The sequence below is a fragment of the Biomphalaria glabrata genome, chromosome 5, assembly GCF_947242115.1.
Source record: "Biomphalaria glabrata chromosome 5, xgBioGlab47.1, whole genome shotgun sequence".
Classification (NCBI taxonomy): Eukaryota; Metazoa; Mollusca; class Gastropoda; family Planorbidae; genus Biomphalaria; species Biomphalaria glabrata.
The window spans coordinates 37292298-37319779 of NC_074715.1; the positions used below are offsets into that span (position 1 = coordinate 37292298).

The 27482-nt window shown below is 35.2% G+C and overlaps 1 protein-coding gene and 1 long non-coding RNA gene across 11 annotated transcripts; one reads left to right on the forward strand and one right to left on the reverse strand.

Annotated features, from left to right (window-relative positions):
* Positions 1-294: 294 nt before the first annotated feature.
* LOC106059723 (tetraspanin-18-like) lies at positions 295-26472 on the forward strand. Of its 4 annotated transcripts, none has more exons than XM_056029981.1 (9): positions 295-452; positions 18011-18121; positions 19346-19546; positions 19935-20009; positions 22124-22243; positions 22717-22804; positions 22987-23153; positions 24918-25001; positions 26374-26472. In XM_056029981.1, exons 2-9 carry the CDS (start codon positions 18053-18055, stop codon positions 26431-26433), a joined length of 864 nt encoding a protein of 287 aa, XP_055885956.1. In that variant the 5' UTR covers positions 295-452; positions 18011-18052; the 3' UTR covers positions 26434-26472. The 4 variants fall into 4 exon arrangements, with proteins under 4 accessions (XP_055885956.1, XP_055885955.1, XP_055885957.1 ...); XM_056029980.1 differs by lacking the exon at positions 295-452 and adding an exon at positions 10654-10788; XM_056029982.1 differs by lacking the exon at positions 295-452 and adding an exon at positions 10774-10788 and having other exon boundaries at positions 18007-18121.
* Positions 9066-16318, reverse strand: LOC106059741 (uncharacterized). Of its 7 annotated transcripts, XR_008778022.1 has the most exons (5): positions 15819-16318; positions 13435-13621; positions 12549-12665; positions 9613-9707; positions 9066-9304 (listed from the first exon to the last, which is right to left on the reverse strand). It is a non-coding gene; the product is annotated as an uncharacterized LOC106059741 (long non-coding RNA). The 7 variants fall into 7 exon arrangements; XR_001216309.2 differs by lacking the exon at positions 13435-13621; XR_008778025.1 differs by lacking the exon at positions 13435-13621 and having other exon boundaries at positions 9613-9788.
* Positions 26473-27482: the final 1010 nt, after the last annotated feature.

A 27482-nucleotide genomic window follows, 5' to 3' on the forward strand; every position in this document is an offset into this window, starting at 1 on the left:
AATTGTTGGTCTCTTGATCAATTTATTTTTAATTTTTTTTATTAGAAATAAACATCTTTTTTTTTTTCAGCAAAGATCGGTGTATCGTTAGCTGAGTGATGCTTTAGGGTTAGGCTCATGTTTGCTTTTAGATTAATCTACAACAGATGTCATTCAGTAACCTATCAGTTTTTCTGTCAATGAATGACTGGCCTAAGCGTTCCTGCCGACTCCTTGACCCACGATTTACGTGACGCAGTCCTAAAAGAACAGACTTTTATTGTACCACAGTTAGGGTCTTCACCTCATTGAGCCTCCTACATACACACCCACACAGTCAACAGTGGTCTAAGTCAACAGTTCGTTATAGGTCTCAATGTTCAGTTGACTTTTTAGTTGCGGGTGTACGTCTTAAGGAGTTGACTCACTGAGATATAGAAAAGTGGTTTTGGACACATTGCCTTTACGTTAAGGTAATACATTTTATACTCTAAACTTGAATAATTCGATACTTTATTTTATTAAAAGGTTTTATGCGATATTATTTTTGAAACATGTGAACGGTGTCTTGGTTTATTTTTAGCTTTTCCACTTCCTTAAGTTTTTGTTTTGTAGCATATCGATCATTGTCAATTTCTTGTTGATAATTTGATTTGACATTTGGTAAATTATGCACACGGCCCAGGGAATTGATGTCTCGTTGTCCATGGCATACATTCTTCCATTAGGACATTGAAATACTAGCTACCATCTTGAATGCTCTAATAGTTATTGATTTTTCTCGAGCTTCCATGCGTATCGATTATTGATTATTTTTGCCGGAAACTAAAACAAGAAAGTACATTGGACTCTGTTTTCAATCTATTCTTCATAGCACGTGCGTTTCCTTCTAACTGGATGGCGCAATGCTTCTTGGTGCTTGATTAGGCTTGTCTTGTTTTGTTACTTGGTTTCATCTGGCCCTATGACTTGAGAAATGGAAACAATGAATCGAAGAGATTGTTAAAGAAACATCATACATTACAGGATCACATGCATGTATTCAAAGTCCAATTCAATCTAGTATATAACAGTTGGTGTAACCTTTCTTTCTCCTAGGATACTATAAAAAGGTCACTTTCTCTGGGGATACTTTAAAAATGTCACTTTCTCTGGGGATAGGGCAGATGATATTAACGAGCAGGGTGTCATGTGGCCAGCACAAAGACCAACAGCCTTTACTATTCCCTCAGTAGCGCTCTAAAAAATCCCGAAATTAAAAAGCCCAGACTTCACCGAGATTTGAACCCAGGACCTCATGTTCGGAAGCCATGCTTAACCACTCAGCCACCTCGCATCCTCGTTTAAAGCTATGCAGACTTGTTTATCTTAAGCAAGACCTGAGTTTGAGTCCAGCTAACTATGTGCCCTACCACTCAGCCATCTCGTTCTATTAGTAAAATATGTACAGAGTGTACAATGTAACATTGATCTGATAATTATTATGCTAATAACCTTTGTATGCAGTGAGCTTATACTCAAGAAGAATGTTTGTGGACATTGCTTTCATCAGTTACTTTCTTAAGACGTTGAGTTTGTTCATTTATATTTTTTTAAAAGTTATTTCTTTCAAAGTTAATCAAACCGACATGTTTTTTTTTAAAAAGAACGCAATGTTATTGGTTTTTTTTTTTAAGGATAACAGAGAGAAAGAGAGAGAGAGAGGGAGAGAGAGAAAGAGGATTAGAAATAGAGAGAGAGGGTGAAGGAGATTGCTCCGAAAACTATATCTGATTTAGAAGCTATATATTCTCGATGTATGTTTTTCGTTTGTCTGTCAGTCTCTCTCTCTCTCTCTCTATCTCTTTCTGTCTGTCTGTCACCTTCTCTTTACCTCTTTCTCTCGGTGTCTCTTCACTATTTTCTCTTTGAATTCATATTGTGAGCAGACAAACTCTTTGATCAAAACATTGCTCAAGCACTTTACAGTACGTCTTAGTGTGTGTTTGTGTGTAAATCACTGTACGAATAACGCTTACATGTAATCAAGGCGTAGCTAGCCTGTATTGACAATAAAACCAGCGTGTAAGCACGTTCACCTGTGTAGTTTACAATCACTGATTGATGGGATTCAAAGACATAGATGTAATGAACTGAAAACAGATTACGGAAATGTCTGTATCGATTGTGCTAAGGAGTCGAATGCTAACCAATACAACAGCTGGTCTGACAAGCAAATAAAAAGTCCCACCTTGGCGGTATATTTATGGGTGTGATACTTTCAGGGCGAAACCTGTTGTTCAGAGTGACAGGCCGTCGGCTAATCAGAGGAAGTGAAGGTCATTTGCACATGCGCATTACTGGAAATCGATTTGTTATTTAGTGGTTATGGTCTAGAATTTCTCAAGTTCATGTTTACCCTTTCAGAGGCGTTGACCTACTTCAGCCTTAGAACGACTGGTTTTTTGACTGGTTCTTTCGTAGAGCATATCTTCATTAGGCTGTACAATCCTCTTCTGGAGAGACATTTCCCTTCACATGTAACACACGTAAAAGAGTCCTTCTCTTGTTTGGTGGAGGAACCAGCCAGTTTTCGTTCGGCACGATTCTCTTCCAGCGCTGAGCCAATGCTTTTTCGCTGTCCGTAGCTTTCTTGGTCACTATCTCTCTCCGCGGTCTGGGGCCATGTCTTCCCAGTAGTCAACATCGATGTCCACATCTTTGAGGTCCCGTTTTACTATATCCACATATCGATTATGATTATATATCTCTCAATAATGTAGAATTTATTTCCTTTATTCAACACCAAACAAAATTAGTGATCACCAATTAATTTATTGAATTGATTCATGTTTTGTTAGCTACAATAAATAATTGTTTAAAGTTTCAACTTGATCACAGAATTGGTGTGGGAGAAATAACGTGTTCAATTATCAAAGGAGACGAAACCCGACATATTTAGCCGTATCTGTTAATACTGATACATTAATTTCCCTTGTTGATATCAAACAAAACCAGTAATTAATTAACTAATTTTTAAAATTGATTCATCTCTTTTCTATGCCAATGAAGAATTGTGCAAAGTTTTATGTTGATCCGATAATGGGTGTAGGAGAAATAAACTGTACAATCTTTTAACCAGACAGACAGACAAATAGACAGAGTGAGTTGATATAAGCTTTGTAAAAACACAGACACAGTCACATATGAAACAAATATTCGCTCTTGAAACCTTCGTCCAGTGTTCCACTGACCGAACCTTTTTTTTATAAAGACTTTTAACATAAATGTCCAGTTCTCTTTATCACGAGCCATTCGCGATTTTATGGTAGGTGGCGAATCTGTCTACTCTTTTTAACACAAATTAGAATTTTTTGTTATCTAAAATGTATAAGACTTTATAAGAGCATGTTCAAAGCATCCAAGTTAAGTGCTTTTGCATTTGAGAGTCCTTAAAAAAACAACAAATAAGAGATTTCTAAGAAGGTTACAAAGACAGTTTGTGTGGAAACACAAACTCAAAATCGGCCCCGTAGTGGTCCATCCAGGCAGGTAAAAAGGCAGGTTTCAATATTTTCAGAAAGGACATCGGAATGAAATTCTATCAAAGACAAATGACAGAGAAAAATGGAGAAAAAGGTTTGACAGATCTTGTGTGGTGCCCCAGCGGTCCAGCAGACCAAAGGATAGGTGAAAGTGAATGTGAAGTTAAATATACACCTGGCCTAACTGATGTCTTATAATTAATATCTAATTGTTTTGTTGTTTTGTAAAGGGTCAATCTCTTATTCAAATCTTCAAGTAAAAAACCTTTCCGTAAAAAAAAAAAAAGAAAATTCCCTTTGGCTGAGTTTCCTATGCAGATTTGGGGTAGTGCAGTTCATGTTAAAATATGAAAAAACTACTTATTAATTGTTGTTTTAAATTATTCCAACTTATATGCATACAAAATAGATTTTTTCTCTTTAAAAAAATTGATAACATTTTTTGTGTGTAAATGTAGTAGCTAGTATGACAGAACTTACTTAACTTAGTAATACAAATATAAAAAAAAAAAATTTTTAGACAAAAAATCTAAAACCGTTTGCATTATTGTGTTAGAAATATGATACATTCCTATTTCCCCTACTAAAGAGCCTCCCGTTTTTTTGTTACTATTAATAGTGAATTAAAATTAGATTTTTCACTTTCGGAAAAGAAAAATTAGACGTTGCATCAGAACTTTGAATGATCTAGAATATTGTGATGTCCGATTTTCATTTTCTCTTCTAGTTTCTGAGATCTAAACGGGACGGACGGACGGACAGATAGGCCACACAATACTAATAGCGTCTTTTCCCCTTTTGGGGGCCGCTAATAAAACCTAAACGCTGAGAACCTGGTCTTGATATAGCATATACCCAATACACGAATACGCCTACATACAAATGTTTATGTATACATCGTCTACCCATATACAGTAACAAATTTATAATAGCTTTTTTCTTAAAATGAAAGTGATGGATCGTTTGACTATAAAAATGTTTCAATTACAGCCACACCTCCCAACAAAAGCCGAGCTTGTATCACTCGGTAAAAGTTTTTAATAGATCTAAATAACTGTGTTCTTCTGGTGTTTGAAGTATTTGTTCTCTTGCTTTGTTTTTTTCTTTTGATGTTGTTGTTGTTGTTGACATACTGCATCACCGACCAAGGGCAGAGAATTCGTATGCTTTCAATTGGGGAGTAAAAAGTTGCGCATCAGACACTTCAACTAGAAGCAGTTAACAATGTAGAACTAGAAGCTATGCACAATGATTTCCCTTTATTACTATAAACTTGCTGTTGCCTGGGCAGTATGCGCTTGAAAACGCCTTTTCATGCTTCAATAGAAATGCGCTTAATACTACAAATAGTTGTTGGCCTCCTTCAGTCGTAGAACGACTATAATTCATCTCAAACACTTTCTTATGTGACTGTGGAGCTCTATTTTGGAGAGTCACTCCCGTCCACAAATATCGCAGGTTAAGGTGGTTCTTGCTTTGGTGGTAGAGAAGCCGGCCATTTTTTCTCGTATGGCACGCTTTTCTTCTAGAGCTGATGCCCATGTTTTTTCATTGTCCTTATCTATCTATCTATCTATCTATCTATCTATCTATCTAATCTATCTATCTATCTATCTATCTATCTATCTATCTATCTATCTATCTATCTATCTATCTATCTATCTATCTATCTATCTATCTATCTAATCTATCTATCTATCTATCTATCTATCTATCTATCTATCTATCTATCTATCTATCTATCTATCTATCTACATAGATACATAGATCGTGATAGAAATGCGTGTGTATAAATGCAGCGCTAAGTACCACACTTTTAATGAAAGAAAACGATGAATTAAATATAAATTAACAATAAATAGTCTTGACCAGGGCACGAACATTGGATCCTCCAGCAACACAGGACTAGGCGAACAAACCCCTCGGCCATCCTGAATCTCAAAAAAAATATTTAAAAACATTTTCGAGTTGTTTTGATTCGGAGGATCTAGATCTATTATTAATCCTGCATATGTACCGCAAACACAGTTTGAGAACCAGGCATGCTGCTATGTTGTCAACACATTAGGCCACCAGGTAAATAAGACAAGATCCATTGAACAGAAATTCTTTCCTACGACTGACTGCTTCCATGAAGCTTGACGACATCCATGTACACAGATCTAATTCTAATATTAAAATAGAAGTCTAGCAGGTCTTTGGATGAAGTCGTTACACCCGTCTCTTTTTAGAGGTCCTCCCTTTAGGGTCCTCCCTTTAGGGTCCTCCCTTTAGGGTCCTCCCATTGTGTAATACCTAAGCAAGGCGTACATTCCAATAGGAAGTTTGGCCAGAACGTGTTGGCTGCGTTTCAAAAGTCTATGTGTGCTTTCACTTTTGACTTGGTGCAATGTGGCGGAGTGGCGAAACATTCTATTCAATTAGCCATGAAGTAAAAGTGAGCACAATGAAGGGTAGAGAGGCAGAGTGTTTGTATTTGAGAAAAAAAAGCTTGCTAAAAGGTATACTTCTTAATTTATTGACCAGTGAAGTATTTTTTTACAAAATAAGGTCAAACAAATGGCCTGCTGGATTGTTGTTTTTTTTAATCATGAACTAATTAAATGTGCATGAGTTGGTCTAACACCATATTATTTTATATATTTTCGCCCATATAGGTCGAATTAGTTAGTCCGAAATTTGCTACCAGTGAAAAGTTCTGTCATTATATAAATACAAATGTACTACTATTTCATGGCTTTTTAAAATAAAAAACATTCTCCATTATGACTTTAAAATATTTCTTTATTTTTATTTTTTAAACTCACCAATACCACCAAAATCCCTCCTACACACAAAATCTAAACAGAAAAACACGTAATCAATAGTTCAATGAAAATACCCAGTAACCAATTCACCTATAAATAAACGAAAATAAGAAATTTGAAGCTTCACGAAGACGATGACCACCCTAGGACTACATAGGCTGTAAGTATTGTCATTCAATAAAGGTCAAGGCTATGTTCGACAAATCTATTTTTCATAACACTCTTATGTACTATTAGCTTTGGTACATTGATCAGTGTTACTTTTCTGAAATGTTTTTTACTAATTAAAACAAAAACACTCTAGAATTTTAAAATATTTTTATGTCTTGACCATTTTATATCTGTGCGTGCATATATTTTGCACTACTAAAAGACAGACATAAAGACATGACTTGTTTTTCTTTCATTCTATCTCAATCCCATAGGCGTAGCCAGAATTTTTTTCGGGGGGGGGGACTTTGGGGGGAAGCGGGGCGGAGGCTCGCCACTAAACACTATTTCCGGTATTGAAAGCCAACAAAATGCAAATTGTGAGATATTTACAATGCATTATCTTGCTATTAAAAGGTTTTATTCCAAAAACCTATTCTGCTATTCTTACTTACTTAGATCCTCAGGCGCCGTTCGGTGCATTGGGCGGCAAGCTGCTTCCACATAAATATGTTTCTGGCAATGTCAGAAAGCCTCTCACACCTGCTCTGAAGACCTCCATGAAAGTGTGGCGTCAAGTTATACTAGGGTGTTCCTGTTTGCGCTTTCCTTGTAATGGCCTCCATGTCATCGCAACTATTATTATGCGTAATTCATTTGTCGGAGAACATGTCCCACAAACCTCATGTGACACTCTGTCACAACCTTACCAAGGGGTAAACTCCCAGTTCGGCATAGGATTTCCTTAATTGAGACCCGATCTCTATAACTGACTCCCTAAATCCGTCTTAGCCATCTTTGTTGAGCCACATTTAGTGTTTTTCGATTTCGACAGTTGACTATTCACTGCAAGTTATAAATGGAGACCAGACACTGGTAGAACTTTGTAACCTCTCTTAGCTACGCTCTTGGAGTTTAGGTGACTGTAGTTTGCTTTAGATTTTATATCGAAAAGGGAAGTTTTATCGTCAAAATCATGTGTTGGGGTTGGGTTAACAATTCAAAACCTCATTTAGCTGCCCTCGTAGAATTTGGTGACTGTAGTTTGCTTTAGAATAATACTGAAGAGATAGGTTTTCAACCTCAAAACTCTCTGTAGGGGGATTTTAAACTCAAAACCATCTGGAGGGGTTTTAAACTTTAAAAAAAAATGCCCTCTGGAACCCGCAGGGGGGGGGGGTGTGAACATTTATTGGAATGTATTGAATTTTTCATTAGGACTCAGTTTCACCAATACAAATAGAATCACCATATCTTATCTTATAAAATACAGACGTTACTTCAAAAAATAAGATGATTATGTCTTACGTGCCATGCATCTAGGCATGCATGTTAACCAATGACTTAAACTCTGCCAAGTCATTGGTTTTCCTGGCTGGCTCATGCAACCCATTCCATGCTCTTATAGCACCAGGGAAGCAGGAGCATTTTTTATAAATGTGTCCTAGCATCAGATTCACATCTGCATATAAATAACATCTCAACAGCAAAGAAAGTGTCAACACTTTTCCGCTACTTCAGATCGAGCTTGTAAAAGAAGCTGTATGCAAGCTACAGAAATGTTTCCCACCAAAAGCTGACAAGTGGTTGATGCTGTTCGTGGTAGTGGTCTTGGTCATTAATTCTATTTATTTTCTTGACGTTTCTAGTCTTACAACGGCTCATGTGAAGTCAGTCTAATATTGAACGCTGTAGGAAAGTAGTTTTAGTGGTCCAATAAAGTTGGCAGGGCAATAAACATTTTTATCTTTCTATTTTTAACGAAGCATTGTGTAAAACAAAACATCACTGGCATAGTCCAACACGAAAGGTACAGGTATGTAGTTTTACTTTAACTGATTGAGACAATTGCAAACAGTACACAATACCTTCATATTTCTTATGCTTGACACCTTCCTGCCCCACCTTCTTTTAATAATACAAACTTTCACGCTTGACCGAACACGTACATTATTGAGAAACTTTCTAAAATTAGATTTTGACCTACTTTTGATTTGATTGATATCTTTTTTTTTATATATTTTATTTATTATCAACTTTTAACCAATATCAATGGGAAAATAAGTACCGACTATACTGCTATTGATCTTTAAATGTTAAGTATATTCGTCTGCAGAGCCGGCCAGGTGCGTCACATTGGAAGTACATTCTGCGTGGGTTTATTTTTCTGTAGGCCTATGTGTTGTGGACGGTCGTTGACTTGTAGCACCAAACTGCTGGTAGATAACTAAACCGATGTAGGCGTATTAGATCTTAACTTGTCCAATTTGAAATAACTTCAATGTTTTCTTTTGTGAACGAAACTAAATATAAACAAATTCGGCTTGAGATAAAATGAACTATATGTTGACTTAAGTAATATTCTATTCTGAACAATATCTAACTCACTACAAAAATACGTCTTTTCTTTGTTGCAATCTAGAGTCGTCTGTCCTACACAAGACAGTTGACAACGATGTCGTTCATCTCGCATCACTCACAACCAATCGCTAATTCTTCCCAGCGTCACCACACACACACACCCATACACTCCGTAACAGTACATTAAGCAAGAAAGAATCCAGAACGTTTCAGTGAGAGCAATTTATTGGGGGGGGGGGGGGCGGGGCAATATAAAAATCTATAAAACTGGAACATATTAATATAGTGTTGTTTTTTTTAAATAGTATTTTTCACAAATGAAGGTTAATCTTACAATTAATTAAATTCATTTTTTTTTAAAGTATCTTAAATATGAAAATGACATTGCCTGCACATTGATGTGGTCGCGCCATAGAAGATTTCTTTATTGAATTTGTTCCAGCAACTGATTGTTGGAAGTCGGGGCTGTCATTGGGATAGCGTCTGAAAGAAGAGTTTAGCAATAGTCAAAGTAAAATTATTAAATAATTATGTTCACACTACCCAAAATTTGAAGCTAAAGCGAAGGCCTTCAATTACCTCAGACTTGGTTACTGTAGGTCGTACCAAATTAAAATAACTACCTCATTTTTTTGTTACTGAAACAAAACGCTGACGTCGAAGTATTGTGTTGAAACGCACACACACACACACACATCTTTGCACTTGTTACAAAAAAGGAACAACTTTTCAAAATCAAAGTTGAAGGAATTTGAAGAAACTCCCTCAGCTTCAGTTGTGTTGTTACTTACGTCACCTCGCACGTGCTGACACACTAGAAGAGATGGGGGCTGGCTAAGCAGTGGACAGGTCCAGGTGTACAGAGAAACGTCAAGGGACTTGCTACCTGTAGAAATAATACTGAGGAGTTTTCTTTTTCTTTTCCAATTCAATTGTTTACTGTCACGTGTTTCAATTGATTTAGTGGCTGAGGTAAAACAAAAACAACTAATTTACATCGACTCGGATGTTTACAAAGAGTAAGAAAGTAGCTTGATTGTGATAAGGTATGTCATGAAATATACAGTCCGTTTATAGAAATATCAAACATTTCATTGCCATATTTTTGTTGTGTTATTTTAATTCTCATAATTGTCATTAACGCAAAATGTGTGGAATCTAGATCTTGATCTTCTTTTTTTTTTTAATTTAAATCGCGATTTAAAATTACTTTTATATTCGATGATATTGTTAATGAACTTTAAAAAGACGCACTTTCTAGTTCAGTGAGGATATTTTTGACACTAAAGTAACATAACTTGATGGTTGCTTTGTTCACAGCAGTAACACTTTTGAAATATTGAATAACTACTCAGAATTTAACGTAACTTTCATTAATTAAGGAAAATAAACGAAATAATTCTCTAGTCCTCAAGAAACAAAAAATGGTTTAGATTTTAAAAGCTCTACTTTTTTTTTCAACTTTATTTCTAAATATTTCGCACAAGTTTAAATTAAAAACTTTTATAAACTTAATATTCTCGAAGTTTGTTGTCAGTAAAAAGTTGCTTATATACGTTTTAATTCATTCAGAAGATCTTTGTCTCTGCTACCTCTACAATAAGGGAATTAACCGTGATGTCTTTGTATGCAGAATACTGTGTGAGATTACGATCTATTCTGATAGCATTAAACATTTTTGTGTTCTAATCAAACTGTCTACTGAAGACAAGATACCTAGGTATTTACTAAAAACAACAAAAAAGAAAGATCAGGTAAAATATCCGCCATATAAGTTTCGGGTGTATTAAAAGCCAGTATAATTATAGTGTGTAGGATAACATATTATAGGCCATAAGGCGTGTCTTGTCGCTACGCCTGGCTGGGCTGGCTTCTGTGCGAGTCGTGCCATCTCGGTCACATAGTCTTAGCGTGTTGGTTACATCAGTGACTGTGTTTCTTCCTAAAGGTGTGTGCTTGGTACTGTGGTGAGTTTATTAATTAATGTATTTGTTGTTGTCTAAACATAAAGCCATAAGAAGTGTTATTCGACTTCCATAAACGTTTGCTTGAGCGGGCCATAGTGTCATTCTCATGAACACACAACACACTCGTCTCCGCCTTTAGCAAACTATTTTTTTTTTGAAGTCTTTCACTTAAGACTAATTTTCTGAATTCCAATAAATAAAACTTTAGTAAGCACTGACCTAGTTTATTTATGTGTAACAGGTCCTTTAAAACTAAGATTACAACAATAGACGTCAACACATTGAGTCCTTAAGTTAGGAAATACTTGGAAATACTTGCGCTTACGTTACGTTCAGTTGTTGTAGTTAATGTTTTCTCAAACTTTTAAACTGGCATAACTTTAGTGAAGTTCTTGTATTAGTGTATCCTACCTTGTAGTATTTAAAACATGTAATAATCTAAGTGAAAAGTGATTTAAATTTTTTTAAAAAGTTTTGTGTTTTAATTTCATTTATTTCTATTTTTAATCTTTTTGGTGTAAAGGATGTCGGTCGATTATAAAAAAAAAATATGATTTAATTTTGTAATGGACACACACTTGCTGTTGATTGTAAAGATATTGATAGAGACCTTTACATTGTATTTGTTTGGAGACATAGGATTAAGTGTTAGTCTATATATTATATAAGATAAGAATGTAGTATTGACCTATTTCCATAAATAAAGTGAGTTTTCTCGACATCTCCTAAGAATGGTGTTCAACACTCAACTGAACGCAATCTCAAACTACGACGAACTAGTTGAAGTGAGCCACTGGAGGTTTCCATCAAGTAAAATAGAAAATCAATGGCAAGGAATTTGTCTGATGAGTTTCAAACCCGCCCCTTGCCGCACCCTCTGTCCTCAGTAATGCATTCACCACTGAGGGGGGCTATGTTCAGAGCTAAACAGGTTCAACTGGTCGACCCGATTGACTTGGTTGGTGTACTCATAGAGCATACCATCCCCTCCCCCATTTTACGTTTTTGTCTCAACCACTATTTCCACCTTTTTTTTTCCACACAAGGACAAAGTGGGTTTAAAGCTATAAATAGACCAGGTGTAAAACACAGTTTAACGTGTTTATTGACATCCCCCACCCGTCTCTATATATGCCGCAGCCCGCAACCCACCCCGTAACCTCTTTAAGACATTTGAAAGGAAACAGTTCTGTGGGACGCACGTTTATTGAGACAAATAGATCTACACCTTTACAATTATATTTAAAATCTTTGTCAAGTTCAAAAGTGTCTGAATTTGTATCTCTTTACTGTATGTAGTTTAAACGTCTCAAATTCACGACTTGTTTTTATTTCCTATCTTGTTAAAGGTAAGAATTGGGATTTCTTTATCAGGTCCTATTGGATCATGTATAAAATGAGATTTAGACAAGTTCTAGGTTATAGACAAGTTCTAGGTTTAGAAGTGTTGAGATACAACAAGGGCGCCAAAACCTATTCTTGAGTGCCATATGCTGGAATGTAAGCGTTTCATTTCCTACCTTTGTCTTGAGCATAGTGAAGTCTATGGTCTTGAGTTATGCACAAAATGAAGATGCCAACGTATTTATTTTTTTAAATCAAAGCATCGACCATTTTTAAGTTGGCAATAATTAGATCTATGTTGGCCTATGGTATTTCTTCTGTGTCTTTCATTCGCATCTAAAGATAATGCAATGAACAATCAACAGGACTACAATCAAAAGTGACTAAATATATTTACATAAATTTGAACATATTACCAGTGAGTAGGGCTTGCGGATGTACGTGGACAGACATCATGTCCAAATACTCGTCAAAATAAAATCTTTCCTCAATTCAGTTTCTCTCGTCTGTTAACACAGGTAGGATGTAGTGGCCTAGCAACCGTGGTGTGGAGGTGTTCATTGCGCCCGGGAAACAACCAACAGGGGACCAAAATGCAAAGGGAAAAAAAATGTGTTGATGTAAAAAGTTAAATGATTTGTACATAATTTTACTTAAAACCATTTTTGGCTATATAGGCCTATTTATTGTTCTTAAATTATCTTGCGTATTTTAAAATGAACAGAATAACAAAACAAAATCAGAGCTTAAAAAAATATACTAAGTGTAATTGTATCAGTTTGGATTAGTCATGCAATTAAATGTGTAATATAAATGGTTATAACAGAGTTTCTCTATACCAATGATTGTGCCCTATTAGCTCACAATGAACATGATCCATCTCGCGGTCAACGAATTAGCACACGCTGTCGCCTATTTTGGTTTATCTATAAACCTCGGAAAAAAAGGAAGCTATGTTCCAAAAGTCCCCCAATAAAACTTACACAGCCCCAAAGTTCCACTGTAAATTGGCACCACCTTAATGTGGTAGACCACTTGTACATATCTAGGAAGCATGGTATCGAATGGCACATCGCTTTCATTGAAGGTTGATAATCGACTGGCCAGGACCAGCAGTGTTTTTGGACGCTTCCAGGCGAGACCTGCGGAATAAATCGCTCCAATTGCCTACTAAAATCAGTGTCTACCAAGCAGTGGTTCTCTCGACCCTTCTATATTGATCTGAGATATGGGTACTATTAAGAAAGCAACTAGACTTTTTGAACACAAACTAAAGATGGATGCGCTCCATCATAAACATACGGTGGCAAGCTGCACTACAGTCAGCGATGACCTTGCGAAAACCGGTATGGACAGTATAGAGGTACTTTTTATGGTCTGATAGCTGCGCTGGGCAAGGCACGTATCCAGTAGGGGGGACAATCGTACGCCAAAAAAAGCAGTCCTTTTTGGTTACTTGAAAGATGGTCGACGTAACAGAGGTTCCCCACTGAAAAAAAAATCATTTAAAAAAATCAATTGGCTTTAAACGAAATAAACTATCATGCTGACTGCACATCATCCTTGGTAGCATCAGTCGTCAATTTCAAAATGTTACACAACACAAGCCTCACCCACATTTTGGCGATGACTCTTCCAATTATTCAAAATATTTTAGAAATTCATCCTTGGAAATAATTGATATTCTACTGAGTAGGAAAAAAACAACGATCTTAACAAAAGTGCTTCAAAAACTTTTTGTCTCCTGTGAAGTTAACATTTAGTCAGGATTTTATCTTGTCTTGAGCCTGTTAGGAAAATGTCTACAGATTTATAAATTAGTGACAAACAATACACATTCAGAATATCTGAAGATTCAGCCTTTGACTTGAAATCCCACCAAGTGACATGGATGTCCATTGACATTAACTTTTCAAATGACCGGAAGTTAGACGACCTCATTCTCGTTTACCCATGAGGAACGCGTGAACTTTAGGTAGTGTCTGTCTTCTGTGTTGAAATGTTTCCCCCCCCCCCCACCCCCCATTAAGTACACAGTTTGGCTCAGTTTGGATTCAAACTCTCGGCTCACTCTCAACTTACCGAAGGGGACCTAATGTCGTATTCCTAAACCCGGGCCCACGGGTATCTTGCGACACCATTGCTCGGATGCACTGTGGTGCAAAGCAACAACAAAAAATGTCTGATATTTTCTATGAGTTCTGTCTCCTCTAGTCGTATATTGTCAACTATTTGTCATTTATTTCTATATTGTTGTTTTTTTGTCGAAGATGATAACAAAACTTAAATCGACACCTATTGGACAACGACTTTGTCTGAATCACATGTGGCAAAGTATACATGTTGCAACTGGGTTTGCGTGGCCACGAGAAAACTGCAATCATCCTTCGGAATGTCGGAATCAAAGACACAAGCCTTGTAGCGTCATATTGATTTGACATACTGATTTAACATACTGATTTAACTTACTGATTTGACTTACTGATTTGAAATATTGATTTGACATACTGATTTGAAATACTGATTTGATGTCGTATTTAGATCGATAAATTAACATAATGCGTCATTTTTTGTTCGCGAGAGTATTTCCTTATCAGCATTACTGATGGCGATACCGCGATAGATTAAAATGCTGCGAACTTCATTATGTTGTAATTTCCTATAATTTTTTTTTCCTATTATTTAACATAAACGCTGATTTTAGTTCAATAAATCGATCTTGTTTTGAAAATATAGCCAGAATGGAAGTAATCCCAGTTCACTACAACTAGGACATATACATGATATTTGGAATTAGAAATAAACAGAAAGTTGCTGGCACATAGAAACATTTTTTTCTTAATGTAAACAGAAACTTTACTTTAAAAAAGGGAAAGAAATTTTCCGTCTGATTTTCCAAATATTTTCATCTAAATTTTAGCCAATCACAAACAGAGATAATGTCTGGGGTTTTTTTTTTAAATGTTTCCACTTGAGTCTGAAAAAACATAATTCAGGCTTTTCTTGTACAATTGATAAAAAAATAGTTTTTCAGGTATTTCAAAACGTGTAATTATGCCTGGTTCCCTATATGTTCTTTATTGCTGATTTATTGTCTATTTATCGGTGAGTTTTCTTTGTAAATTTATGACAGGGTTGAAATTCAGATCAATTTCCAAGCATTTTGCTATTAATTATGACTTAAACGTCTTTTTCTGATTCGACTTTTTAACAACTCTTAGCATGAGTGAATGGTTCCTTCATTGGAGTCTGAAATACATCGTTTTGAACTTTGAAAATAATGCAATGAAATCAGAGTTTATTTGGATTCCTATAGACATGTGTCTGTGTGTGTGTGTTTGTGTTCTGAGGTGAACACTTTTCGATATACGAACGAATGTTGGTGCACCTGTATTAGATCTTTCTTCTGTAAATAGTAGTCACGTGATATGTGTAAGACAATGCATTTCAGAGGCAAAGTTGTTTTTTCTAAGAATCAAATGACATAATCAAAGATCTAGTTCAAATAACAAATTTACGACACAATATAAATGTATGACAAATATTTCTTTTCCAATTTTCAACAGCTAAGTTTGGGCGAGCCCAGCCCCACCCTCAGTTTTAAAGATGTCTAACCAAAAATGTTTCTTTAAATATAAGTCGTGCTTATAGAACCTGAAATCTAATACCTTCAGAATGATACTTACACAAACGTTATACACGAATCTATAAATAACCAAGACAATAAAGGCGTCTTCTCCAATTGGTTTTGCAATATACAGTATCCTTCCTTCTTATCGTACAGGATATGGGTCGGTGATCAGGAAAAATAGAAACCAGTTACAACAGTGTTTCCCAAACTGTGTTCTGCGGAACCCCAGTCAGCCCCAGTGTTCCTCGAGGCCTGAATAGATGTTCCACGAACTACTGAAATAATTAACTAGAGTAGGCCACCACGTGAATTAATCTAAAAAATTAGCAAAGTGTTCCATTTAGAATGTCCGAAGTGTTCCACTCAGAATGTCCGAAGTGTTCCGTTAACGAAAAAGTTTTGGAAACACTGGGTACAAGCATTGCGAAAGTATTTGGGTTATAACATATTGTCCTCTGTGCTGTAACAAAACAAATCTGCCTATCCGTATTAGCATTGTGGCACACCAACTTCCGTGTGCAGGAGTCACTGCTCTTAGAAAGTGGTTTACGACAGGTAATTCAATGTACTTTATTGAGGACACTGACGGGTGAGATAACACGTCTACTTCGTTTTCGTCAGTATGCCGATCCTCTTTATTTTCATGGACATTGCATTAGCCTCAGTGCCTGAATTTGGAACAGATTGCTGTTCAGAAAACACCTCAGATTCATTCTACATTTTAAAAGTAGCTACAGTTTATGTCAAGGACCTATTTGTAGACTTTTTGTTTTACTACAAGTTCAAACGTCTTTAAAAAAACTTTCTTAAGTCCAGCATCGGATTCTTTTTACATATCAGTATTTCATCATCAGCGATATTAATTAAGAAAACTGTCTCCACAATTTTAAGCGTTAACCAATAAACTGGTTGAGGAGCTGAAATCTTTTGACATTTATTTACTTAGACTTAGGTCCTCCCGCGAAGTTCGGCAAGCTGTCTCCACAAAGATCTGTCTCTGGCAATGTCGGAAGCCTCTTCCACTTGGTGTCCTTGGGTGGGGATGGAACAAGTTGACAGAAGAGCTGGTCAAAAAGTCCGCCAAGCCATTCCACAAAGGGAACCGACATCAGTGTCCCGTTAGCTGGAGTAGCGGTTCCTGCACGGAACAATGGCGGTTACAGTATATGAATACGAGGCAAACTCCCCATGATTAGCGCTGCTTTCGGCCACTTATAGCCGTTGGGAAAGTGTGTCACCAAGTTAAACAAGGACTTCCCTGTTTGCGCTTCACTCGTATTGGCCTCCATGTCATCGCAACTCTTATTATGCGTAATTCATTTTGTCCCGAAAACCTCATGCGACGCTGTCACAACCTCATTAAATGGTCGATTCCCAGTTCGGCATAAGATTTCCTAGTTTGAGACCTGACCTCTATAAGTGACACCTAAAATTCATCTAGCCATTTTTGTTGAGACAAATTTGGTCTTTTCTCAATTTCGACAGATAATTTCCATGTCTCACATGCATATGTTGCTGTTAGGATGACGATTGTGTTAAGTAGGTGTATTTTTGTCTTAGGGTTAGGATTAGGGTCCAATAGCTTGGCTGAACATGTTGGTCGATTGTTTTGAAAAGATTGATTATTAGTGCTACACGCTTTGATAACTTTAGTTTTGTTTACCAGATACACCAAAAGTCTGGCAAGTTTTTCCGCCACGTATGAAAATCCCCAAAAATCCTACATGCAAAGAAGCAGGGATGTTTTATGTTTAAAAAAAAAACAACTATTTGGAACAAGTCACTTTCTTGTGCCTAAAGTAAACAATTCAATGTGTTAGGTTTATTATCGGTCTTTATTACTTTATTTTTCAAACACACTGACCTATACAAACATGCATTCACACATCTTTTATTTTTATGTATAAAGCATTTTAGTCTACGGCCCCAAACTGTATCGACACTGCAGTTCCTTTGGATACATCAGCTGCGTGGTGAGGGGGAACTGATGTGTTGGCGACTTCGCTCCGACCACAACTAATGCCCAAGCATTCATTTCATTTCCATGAGATGATCCATAGTCGATTCGCGACTGAAGGAGGCCATAGATTTTGGTCTAGCATGCATGAGAGCTTTTTATCTATTCACGTCAAGGTGAAGGATGAATTACTATCATGTCAAAACAGTTTCACTTAAGACAATAAAATAATGTTAAGCTACTAGTATTTTATTGTGTTTATAATGAAATGTTTGTTCCTATTGAGCTAGGATTAACGAATCTGAAGGTTTGCTTTCCAAACGTCCTAGAGAATGGGGACTGAAGGCTGTTGGTTCAAGTTCATGAAATTTGTTCTGGTGTTCTTCAACTTCCTAGTTTTGGTGAGACCTATTGTTTAAAGAATATTACTTTAGCATTTTATCAGAAATAGCAGCACCAACAAGGGAAGAAGAAGCAATATATATATATATATATCATTTAAACGAAAGATGTCAACCGAACAAGTATAAAGGTGATCATAAGGTCGGCCATCTTGCTGCAAGATTTGTTTTACATGCTTACAACTTACAACAAATGTCTTATTTCTAAAGACACTACCGTGAAGTTTTGTGATAGAATAGAAAGTGAGGCGTTCAGTATTTTGTCTGTGTTAAGAATGACATGAAGAAGTAAGTACCATAACTACTTGAATGCAGCTTAGATCCAGACGTGAGTAGCTATCAGGTGGAAGCGGCGAAAATGTTCAAAAACAATAGTTCAATTGTCGAGGCTCTAATCATTATTAAGAAACACTTGTTACTATGCAAAAAAGAAAAGATTATTGAACTTTCTAATCATCTTGATAGACCATTAGGCCAAACACCTTTTTGTTTTTTCTCCCTACTGTATGAAACTTTCTTTCTTGGAAGTATCTATATTATATCAGAATAATAATTGCATTTATTAGATTGTTTTACGTTGTTTTAACCTCTTCTTAGACTTTATTATATAGTCTATCAGAACAGTAAATATTACACAGGGTGATTCAAAAAGAATGTTTCAAAACCATTGCGCTACATAGTATCTATATATATTTTAATTGATAACCTAGCAAGACACAACTGTTGCATATAACTTCAAGTTTTTTTATTTTATGCTTCACAAGAGCTCAATGTGACCAGCACCGGCGGCACGTGAAAATTCTCCACGTGCTCTTCTGAAACACGTGCTGCTCCAGGACTCGTTCCTTTTCTCAAGCATAGTCTCTTTAACCCGCCGTCTTGGTTAATAACCAAATTCAATTCTTAATGCCACACTGTGACAATGCTAAAGAGTCGCCATTTTGAGGGTAAATAAACAAGTGATTATCCTACAAAGACAAATTGAGGCCAAGTTAAGCAAAGATATCAACTGTATGATAGACCACTAATTCAGTCCATTTCAAGGTTTTCGAAACAAATATATACTTTGTTTTATAGTCGCATTCTTTTTTAAACCACCCTGCTCTTTAAAATACGTTTAACTAAGTAACTAGCTGTTGAAAGATAAGCACATGTATTAATTAGCCCAAAAGCATAACAATTAACAAATTAATTTACCTTCTTGAACAACAATGCTATTTGTAGGCTGCTGGAGCCATTGCTATTGGACTTGGAGCCTGGGCTCTGGCCTCAGAATATGGAGCCAAAGAAATGAAGGCCATTACAGGCAGCGAGCTGTATGAAGGGGGCTGCATCGTGCTTATTGTTGGAGGCTCAATTATCTGCATTCTCGCCCTTTGTGGATGTCTCGGAGCATTCTTTGAGAATAGAGTCCTTTTGGGGATCGTAAGTCATCTTAAACAAATTAGGCTTGTAAAAATATCCAATCAATCTGTAATTTTAAATATAATATAAAAGGGATAATACTAATAATGACACAGACAAACACAAACTACCTTAGACTAATTACAAAATGTTTGATTGATACACTACATTGAAATAAATATTAGACTGTTGCTGTAAACACGAATTACATACTCAACAGTATGCTACACTCGTTCTTGCTTTTAAATAATGCTCCAATATTTCAAAAGGAATGTACGAGGTAGGCTTATTAGAAAATTATACGGTATTGAAAATAAGATAAATAAATCAGGATTTGTTTCTTTTCTACTAAATAAGTACTTCTACAAATCTGATAACTAAATTGAAATATGTTTTGAATTTGTTTCAGTACTTTGTGATCATGCTTCTAATCCTCATTCTGTTCGTGGTGGGGGCTGTACTTGGATTTTTCTTCAGGGACCAGGTACAAATCAATCGAAATTTTGTCAAATTTAAAATACTCTTTATACTCTTTTCAAATATATATATTATCTAGAATAATATATATATATATATATATATATATATATATATATATATATATATATATATATATGTGGGGAGGCTGGTTTGGGATTGTTAAGGCTCGAGCAGTCTTACATCAACTGAAGAACATCTGTTAATCTAGGGACATAAGCACCACCATCAGGCTCTTCAACACCATTGATAAGTCAAGACTACTTTATGGAGCAAAAATCTGGAGACCTTTAATCCATGTATTTCATTAATACCTGCCTGAGGAAGATTATTATGATCTGCTGGCCAGACAACCCCCATTGAAATAGATATGTTACAGAGACGCTAGAGATGGATAGGTCACACCCTTCGCAAGCCTACATCCAACATAAAGCCAGCCCTAACCTAGAACCCCCAAGGAAAGAGATGGCGCTGCGATTAGGTAGTAGATATCAAACAGACGGGCAAGGCGTGGAAACAGTTGGAAAGACTCGCCCAGAACCGAGACACCTGGAGGAAGCTGCCCCAGACGGGACCACAGGCAGAGATGAGATTATGAGGGAGTTGTGAGGGGCAAAAGTCTACACATTGATGGGTGGTATATGTGAGAAGTACGAATTATAGCTGGTTTAGGAACGGAAACGTATTTGGATTTGAAAAGGACTAAGCTATCTGAGACAAAAAGTCTAGATATTAGGCTATATTTGTCAGTGCTAAATATTTGTGGGCTGCACTAAGCTATCTGAGATCAAATGTCCAGATATTAAGCTATATTTGACAGTGCTAAATATTTCTTGGGGGCACTAAGCTATCTGAGACAAAATGTCCAGATATTAGGCTATATTTGTCAGTGCTAAATATTTCTTGGTGGCACTAAGCTATCTGAGACAAAATGTCCAGATATTAGGCTATATTTGTCAGTGCTAAATATTTCTTGGTGGCACTAAGCTATCTGAGACAAAATGTCCAGATATTAGGCTATATTTGTCAGTGCTAAATATTTCTTGGTGGCACTAAGCTATCTGAGACAAAATGTCCAGATATTAGGCTATATTTGTCAGTGCTAAATATTTCTTGGGGGTTTAAGCTATCTGAGATTAAATGTCCAGATATTAAGCTATATTTGTCAGCTATCTGAGATCAAAAGTCCAGATACTATGGTATATGTCAGTGCTAAATATTTCTTGGGGGCACTAAGCTATAGCTGATGTTTTTGTAGGTAAATCTGGCCCTGTTTAGGAATTACTCGCATGCTGCTAACAATATTGATAATTTACTTGTAAAACTAATCATATTACCTTTCAATTTAAGGTGCAGGTAAATAAAGATAAAATCATGATTATTTATACACGTAGGTCTAGATATGTACATATAATAATATTAATTACTGCTGCAGACTGGCCACATTACCAGAAAATTTATCAGCGGACACTGCTAAAAAGACTACAATGAATTTTGTTTTTTTCTAACGAAGCTCGACCCTGGCAGTGCCAGAGAATGAATTAGTTCATTTTTCACATAATAATAATAGTGCCCGTGAATGAATCCTCGTTCGTTTCTAACATAATAATTAAAAGGCTTCTCTTCAGTCTGAATATTAATTTGGAGTAGAGGACACGCAATCCCATCTGCGACCTACATATTTTGCAACATTCATCGCAGACGCATATAAATATAAACAGCACTAATTCCTTTGACGCATTTATACGAATCCAAATATTATTCTGTATTGTTGTTTGTTACTGGAACATAATAATACATGAATCATTCGACATTTCTATGCTCTGGAGTCGAAGTGGAGGAGAGGGATAGGATTCCTTAAGGCCCTGATCTAAGGTTTTAGAGAACTAAATCTTCAAGAACTTGTGTGTACACGATTTTAACATTTTTTTTTTACAATTGTTGTAATGTTTGATTTATTCATTTGTATGGACTATTTCTCCTGTCCTAAGTTGTTCGATAAGATGCTACTCAATGAATACATTGTATTACTTTAGAAATATGTGGTAAAATATTTTATGTAGACATAGTCCTCAGATGGAAGTAAACTTTTAATGATGGTGTGTGTCCCTTTCTCTAAAGATCGAAGCGACTCTTGAAAAACAGATGCGAGAAACAATCACAGAGCGTTTTAATGTCAGCTACGATAAAGATGATACCAACAAACTTGCAACAGATGTGTGGAATAAAATACAAACTGAGGTAAGAGAATAGTTTGATATCAATATCTGGATACACACTTCAGCAATAGTGAAGCACATATACATTTTAGATGTATGTTTGGACAAATTGAAATCAATATTTTTTGAATATGTATACTAATTATAAGAAAATAAGGGAAAGAAAAGTAAATTTACAAGTGTTCTATTTTTCTTTTCACAAATATGATATTTTATTAATATTATTGTGCATTTATATTAAATCCACAAAAAAATTCTTCTCAGGACCTCCATTTACTAAAATCCGAAAGTTGTTCTTTAAACCTCAAAGACATACTATACGAAAGCACTAATTAAAATTTAGAAGATTTGTATAACTACATGGTAAATATGAACAAGAATATTGGGAAAAACGGGACATTTTTAGAAGTAAATGGACTTGCTATTTTAGTACAGATCTTCAAGAAACTTAGCTTCTTCATCACGTTTAATAGTTTCCATTCTTTTTTTTTAAAGCTCAAATGTTGCGGTGTGAGTGGAAACGTATCAAGCCCTGATGCTTGGTTTATTTACCAGTCTAGCAAATTCTTTACACAACAACAAGGTTAGAAGTCATTCTCAACGACAGTGTTTGTAACATTAGTGACTGCTTACAGAACATAGTTTTATTACTGTTGACTGTACAAACGTAATTTAATTTTTATACTATTGACTGTTCCAGATGTAACAATTTAGCTTTCTTACTACTGTTTGTTTCACCATCAAAAAAAATATTCTCATTTTCAGACTCAGATAGAATCTATGTACCAGAAAGCTGCTGCAATCCAAATTTTAAAAATGCTACCGGTCTGGCACTTTGTCAGAAAACTAATCCAGATACCAGTCAACCTATTCAAACTACGTTGGGTAATCTGACTAAAGTGACGAAACTAAACCCAGCACTTTATAACAATGTAAGTGACTTTCAGAAATGTCCGCCAAATTATTGCAATCAATATCTGTAACGAGTTTTCTTTGAGTCCAAATACTTTAATGCATGGGCACACCCCCCCCCCCGGAAATGAAATCCTCCCCCCCCCCCAAGCAAAGAGGGTGGGTGTAGAATATATGATTTATTTTTTTGCTTTGTTTTGTTTATTTTAGGCGTTAAACCATCACTTACCCCAGCGCAACAAGGGTGGTTTTGAATTTAAAACCCTCACTTCTATAAAACAAATGTGAGCAGGTCAGGCAGGCGCGAGTGGGAGAGGACCTATTCTCTGCTGCTCAACATTAAAATTTACCAAAAGTAGGCAGATGTTTGCGCTACTGGGTGGGCTCATCTGTGACACCTCAGTCTACGACCAAGGGGCTAGAGTCACCTAAGTAACCAGACATACTAAACTAAACTAAATGGAAACAAGATAACAAACTTTAGTTTAGTATAAATAAACAAAATGAAACTTTATTTACATGTAATCAAATAATAATAAAATATAATATATTATACACTAACCACTATAAACTACCCTCTAAACCTACGCCACTACAAACACTAACAAACTAACTAACACAAACTGATCAAACCAACTATCTAACAAAATCACTACAACTACTACACTAGACCTAGATCTGCACAAACACACTACAATATCCTACTATTACACTCATAACACTAACACTAAAACAAGAATGTTACAAGAATATCTTATCCTTAGGCTCAGTATCTTACTATTCACTAAGAACAGAACTGAGAAACAGACTATAAATATAACTAAGTTTACTAAGGCGATAATAAAGAAACAAAATAACACTAGCTTAAGCTTCCCTGGAATTAGATCTAGAATAGATCTACAGAAACAATAACAAACTATCAATAGCAGAAACAAAGTAACACTAGATTCCCTAGAATTAGAATAGATCTAACAACAGCAGTTATTAGCAGTAATATTCAACAGCAGCAGTTAAAAGCAGTAACACAGCAGTTAAAAGCAGTAACAATAGCAGGTCGTCCCAGGTACAGGAATAAAAATATAAGTAGACGACAGACCACAACGATCTTCAGCTGTCACACAGACAGATATGGTACTGACCACTGGTCAACTGTACACTGAACTGTCTTTAAAACAGCGTGGCATCACTTTTTATACACAAAAAGCGGAAGTACAAATAATAAGTTTGGCACTAGCCTATAAAAATAAAATATATAAAAATATAGCTCTGGGAGCGCAAGCTCACACAAAAAAATAATACACAGTCACCAAATTCCATGAGAGTAGCCAAGAGAGGGGATTTTGAATTTAAAACCTCATCCGAATTTTTTTATGATACCCCCCCCCTCTTCAATGTAAGACTAAAGCATACCAGATATTATTATATCTAGATATTATTATATTGATCAAGAAACATGAAAAGGAGCAAGATATGTGTTTAGTCGTTCATGAACTCTTTATGTTGTGTCTGTTCTATTTATGTGAATGTTTCTGTTGTGTTGTCTTTACATGAGAAAAGAGTCCTTGTCATCACAACAAATTTTCATTAGGATCAATAAAGCAGTCTTAGTCTTATATATTTTATTTTATATTTTATTTTGTATATATATATATATATATTTATTTATTTATATTGCGGGGGGGGGGGGGGGGAGGAAAAAATCCACCCTCCCGAAAAAAACAAATCCTGGATAGGCCCATGCTTTAATGTCTTTACTGAAGTTTTGTTTTAACTTCTCTTCCTAGGGTTGTCTAAGTGTCATTGAAGATGAAATTAAAAATCATATCCTGGCCATTGCTGGCATTGCTGTCGCTATCATTATCGTTGTGGTGAGTTTGACTTTGTTTTTTCATTTTAAACACACAAATATACATACAAATTTTACCATATTTAAGTTTGTTCCTCGATAGCAGATAAGGCAATCTCAATGTAATTGAACGATAAGAGCATCCACATAGTCCAATCTTTGCTTGAAAAATCCGTTTATACTTAAGGCAAGGATAGATTGGACATATATCAATGTTGTCTGTTTTGTGTGTGTGTGTTTTTTTTTTTAATTTTTTTTTTTTGCTCTATTTCTTTATTTGCTGATTGTTATCCTCTTGACCTCGTAGCTTGAAACACCGACACTCACGATTCCTCACCATGAGGAGCGATCAGGTTTATCAACCAAGTGATTGTGACTATTAATCAAATAACTAAAAAGTTGTAAAAATAAAAATCTCATTTTTAGTGCATCTGTGAATCTATAATATAAATGCAAAGACCCTAGCGGACTGACTGATTCATTAAAATATTCCCCTCTAATTACTAGCCTGGGCTTTACAAAGAAAAAATGAAAACTTGTACCTGTTACTACTAACCTTGTGTCTAGAACAGCTAAGCACCTTTTACAATTGAAACAGCAGAGGCCAATTTTCCCCCCAAATCATTTATTGGCAGCTTCGTCATGATACGTTTTTATAAAGCCGACATACTAGTGTTTAAAAGCAAAATATTGTGATTCAACTTTAAATGGTTAGTTCTGCACATTTCCTGTGTTTTTATTTTATCACGTACTCATTCAAAATAACCAAAATCCATTAATAAAACCAAATCTATATTTTTTTTTCTTTTTTCAAGAAAGATGATTATCTTAAGAAGTATTTATCATTTGAAACACAATTATAGTACAAATAGTACAACTATTTTAGGTTAAGAAGCAACTAAACGTATGTGATTTATAAGATTAGATTGTGTGATAATTAGATCTAGTTTGTTTATGAGGTTGTAAGGCACTCGTGATCTGTGCTAGTAAATGGTTCGTGCAAACTTTTATGTATGGTATATTATATTACATAAATTGGTTTGAAGATTTAAGTATGATAACACTTTGTAGACTTTGTACACAATTTGCATGATTACGTAGAATTGGTGATACATTGTAAGGCATTCCGCCTGCGTTAGGTATTTTTAGTGTGGTAGTAGATTGTGCACTCTTTAGGCCAAATGTCGAACACAGTGGCTCAGACTGATAAAGTATTATTACATTTTTAAAAAAGTGTTGTTAACTAGACAGCTGCAGTTTTTTAAAAAATCAAACTTAGTTATTTAATGTGATTGTCTTTCTTTTTCAAAGCCATACTCTTTTCTTGTTTTAGCTGATAATGTAATGATCATGATGTATTTGTATAAAAACAAATGTCTAAATTTTATTTTCAGTTTATTACAGTAATATTCTCTGTGGGCATGTGCGTTATGATTGGAAAAAGAAAATCCTAAAAGTCTTACAGCGTTGTTCTTTGAATACCAACAAGTGGGGAATAAAAACGTTTTGTGTGTGTGACTATGTATTGAAATTTTGAAACCTATTTATCATAAGTACGTTGTTTTCGGTATTTCTGTAAATATCATTCCAATGTTTCTTGTACACGTATTAATAATTTATGTATGGTCGTCTTTAAGCAGAGCCTGGTTGGAAATCTTTTTCATTAAGTTTAGAAATTGGGTTTGTCTTTTTTTTTTAATTCAGTTTTTTTAATACAACTATGTATTGTTATTATTTGTGTTTTGAGATCATTTAAACTCTATTTAAAATTTTTATTCACACATTTTAAAGATTTATGAAGACCTGTGCTTCCAGCTCAAATATTGTTTCATCATTTTTAAAGGCGTCTTTACCCTTTTGTCTAAAGTTGTAAAAAAATATTTGTTTCACTATTTTTTAAAACATCGTTTGTTATCTACATATCGTAACTAAACTACAACTATATTTGTACTCTCAAACTAAACCTTTGTTTCAATGTCATTGATTTATGTTATCACATGTAATATATGACTTTGTTGAATTTCTACCAAATATACCATTATGATTAATCAATACATATTTGAATAACTTGAGAAATTGTTTGTTCTAGTTTTGTTTTCAACGTAACAATTCTACAATGTGTTGTTTTGTTACAAATTTAGAATTCGCAGTTTTGTTTTTTTACAAACACTTTCAAAAAAATCAATAAAGTTAATTTTTACAATGAATGAAATTGTCCTTCGAAAATTTAAGTAAAAATTATTTGTTTTCCTTAATAAGAATATTTTTCCATTCTTTCTAGTCCTTTTGTCTTGCTGTTGTAAATTCCCAACAATAGCCAGCATGAACATGGAATATCAATTTTCCCATCAACTGTTAATCACTGCACTGGTCAATAAGAGATCCTGCTGATGTATTGATTGTTTGGGTGTTAACACTTCAACTTATACAATATCCTTCAGAAAGAGTCGTCATGTATCTAGTGGTGAATGTATCTGCTTAAAAAAAAGTATTTAAAAACTTT

Bases quoted from the DNA above. Each gene is read 5' to 3' on its own strand.
- LOC106059723 (XM_056029981.1), top strand. From the start codon at position 18,053: ATGGGGACTGAAGGCTGTTGGTTCAAGTTCATGAAATTTGTTCTGGTG. The intron at 18,122-19,345 runs GTGAGACCTATT...TGCTATTTGTAG, and splicing joins TCTTCAACTTCCTAGTTTTG to GCTGCTGGAGCCATTGCTAT. The intron at 23,154-24,917 runs GTAAGTGACTTT...TTCTCTTCCTAG, and splicing joins ACCCAGCACTTTATAACAAT to GGTTGTCTAAGTGTCATTGA.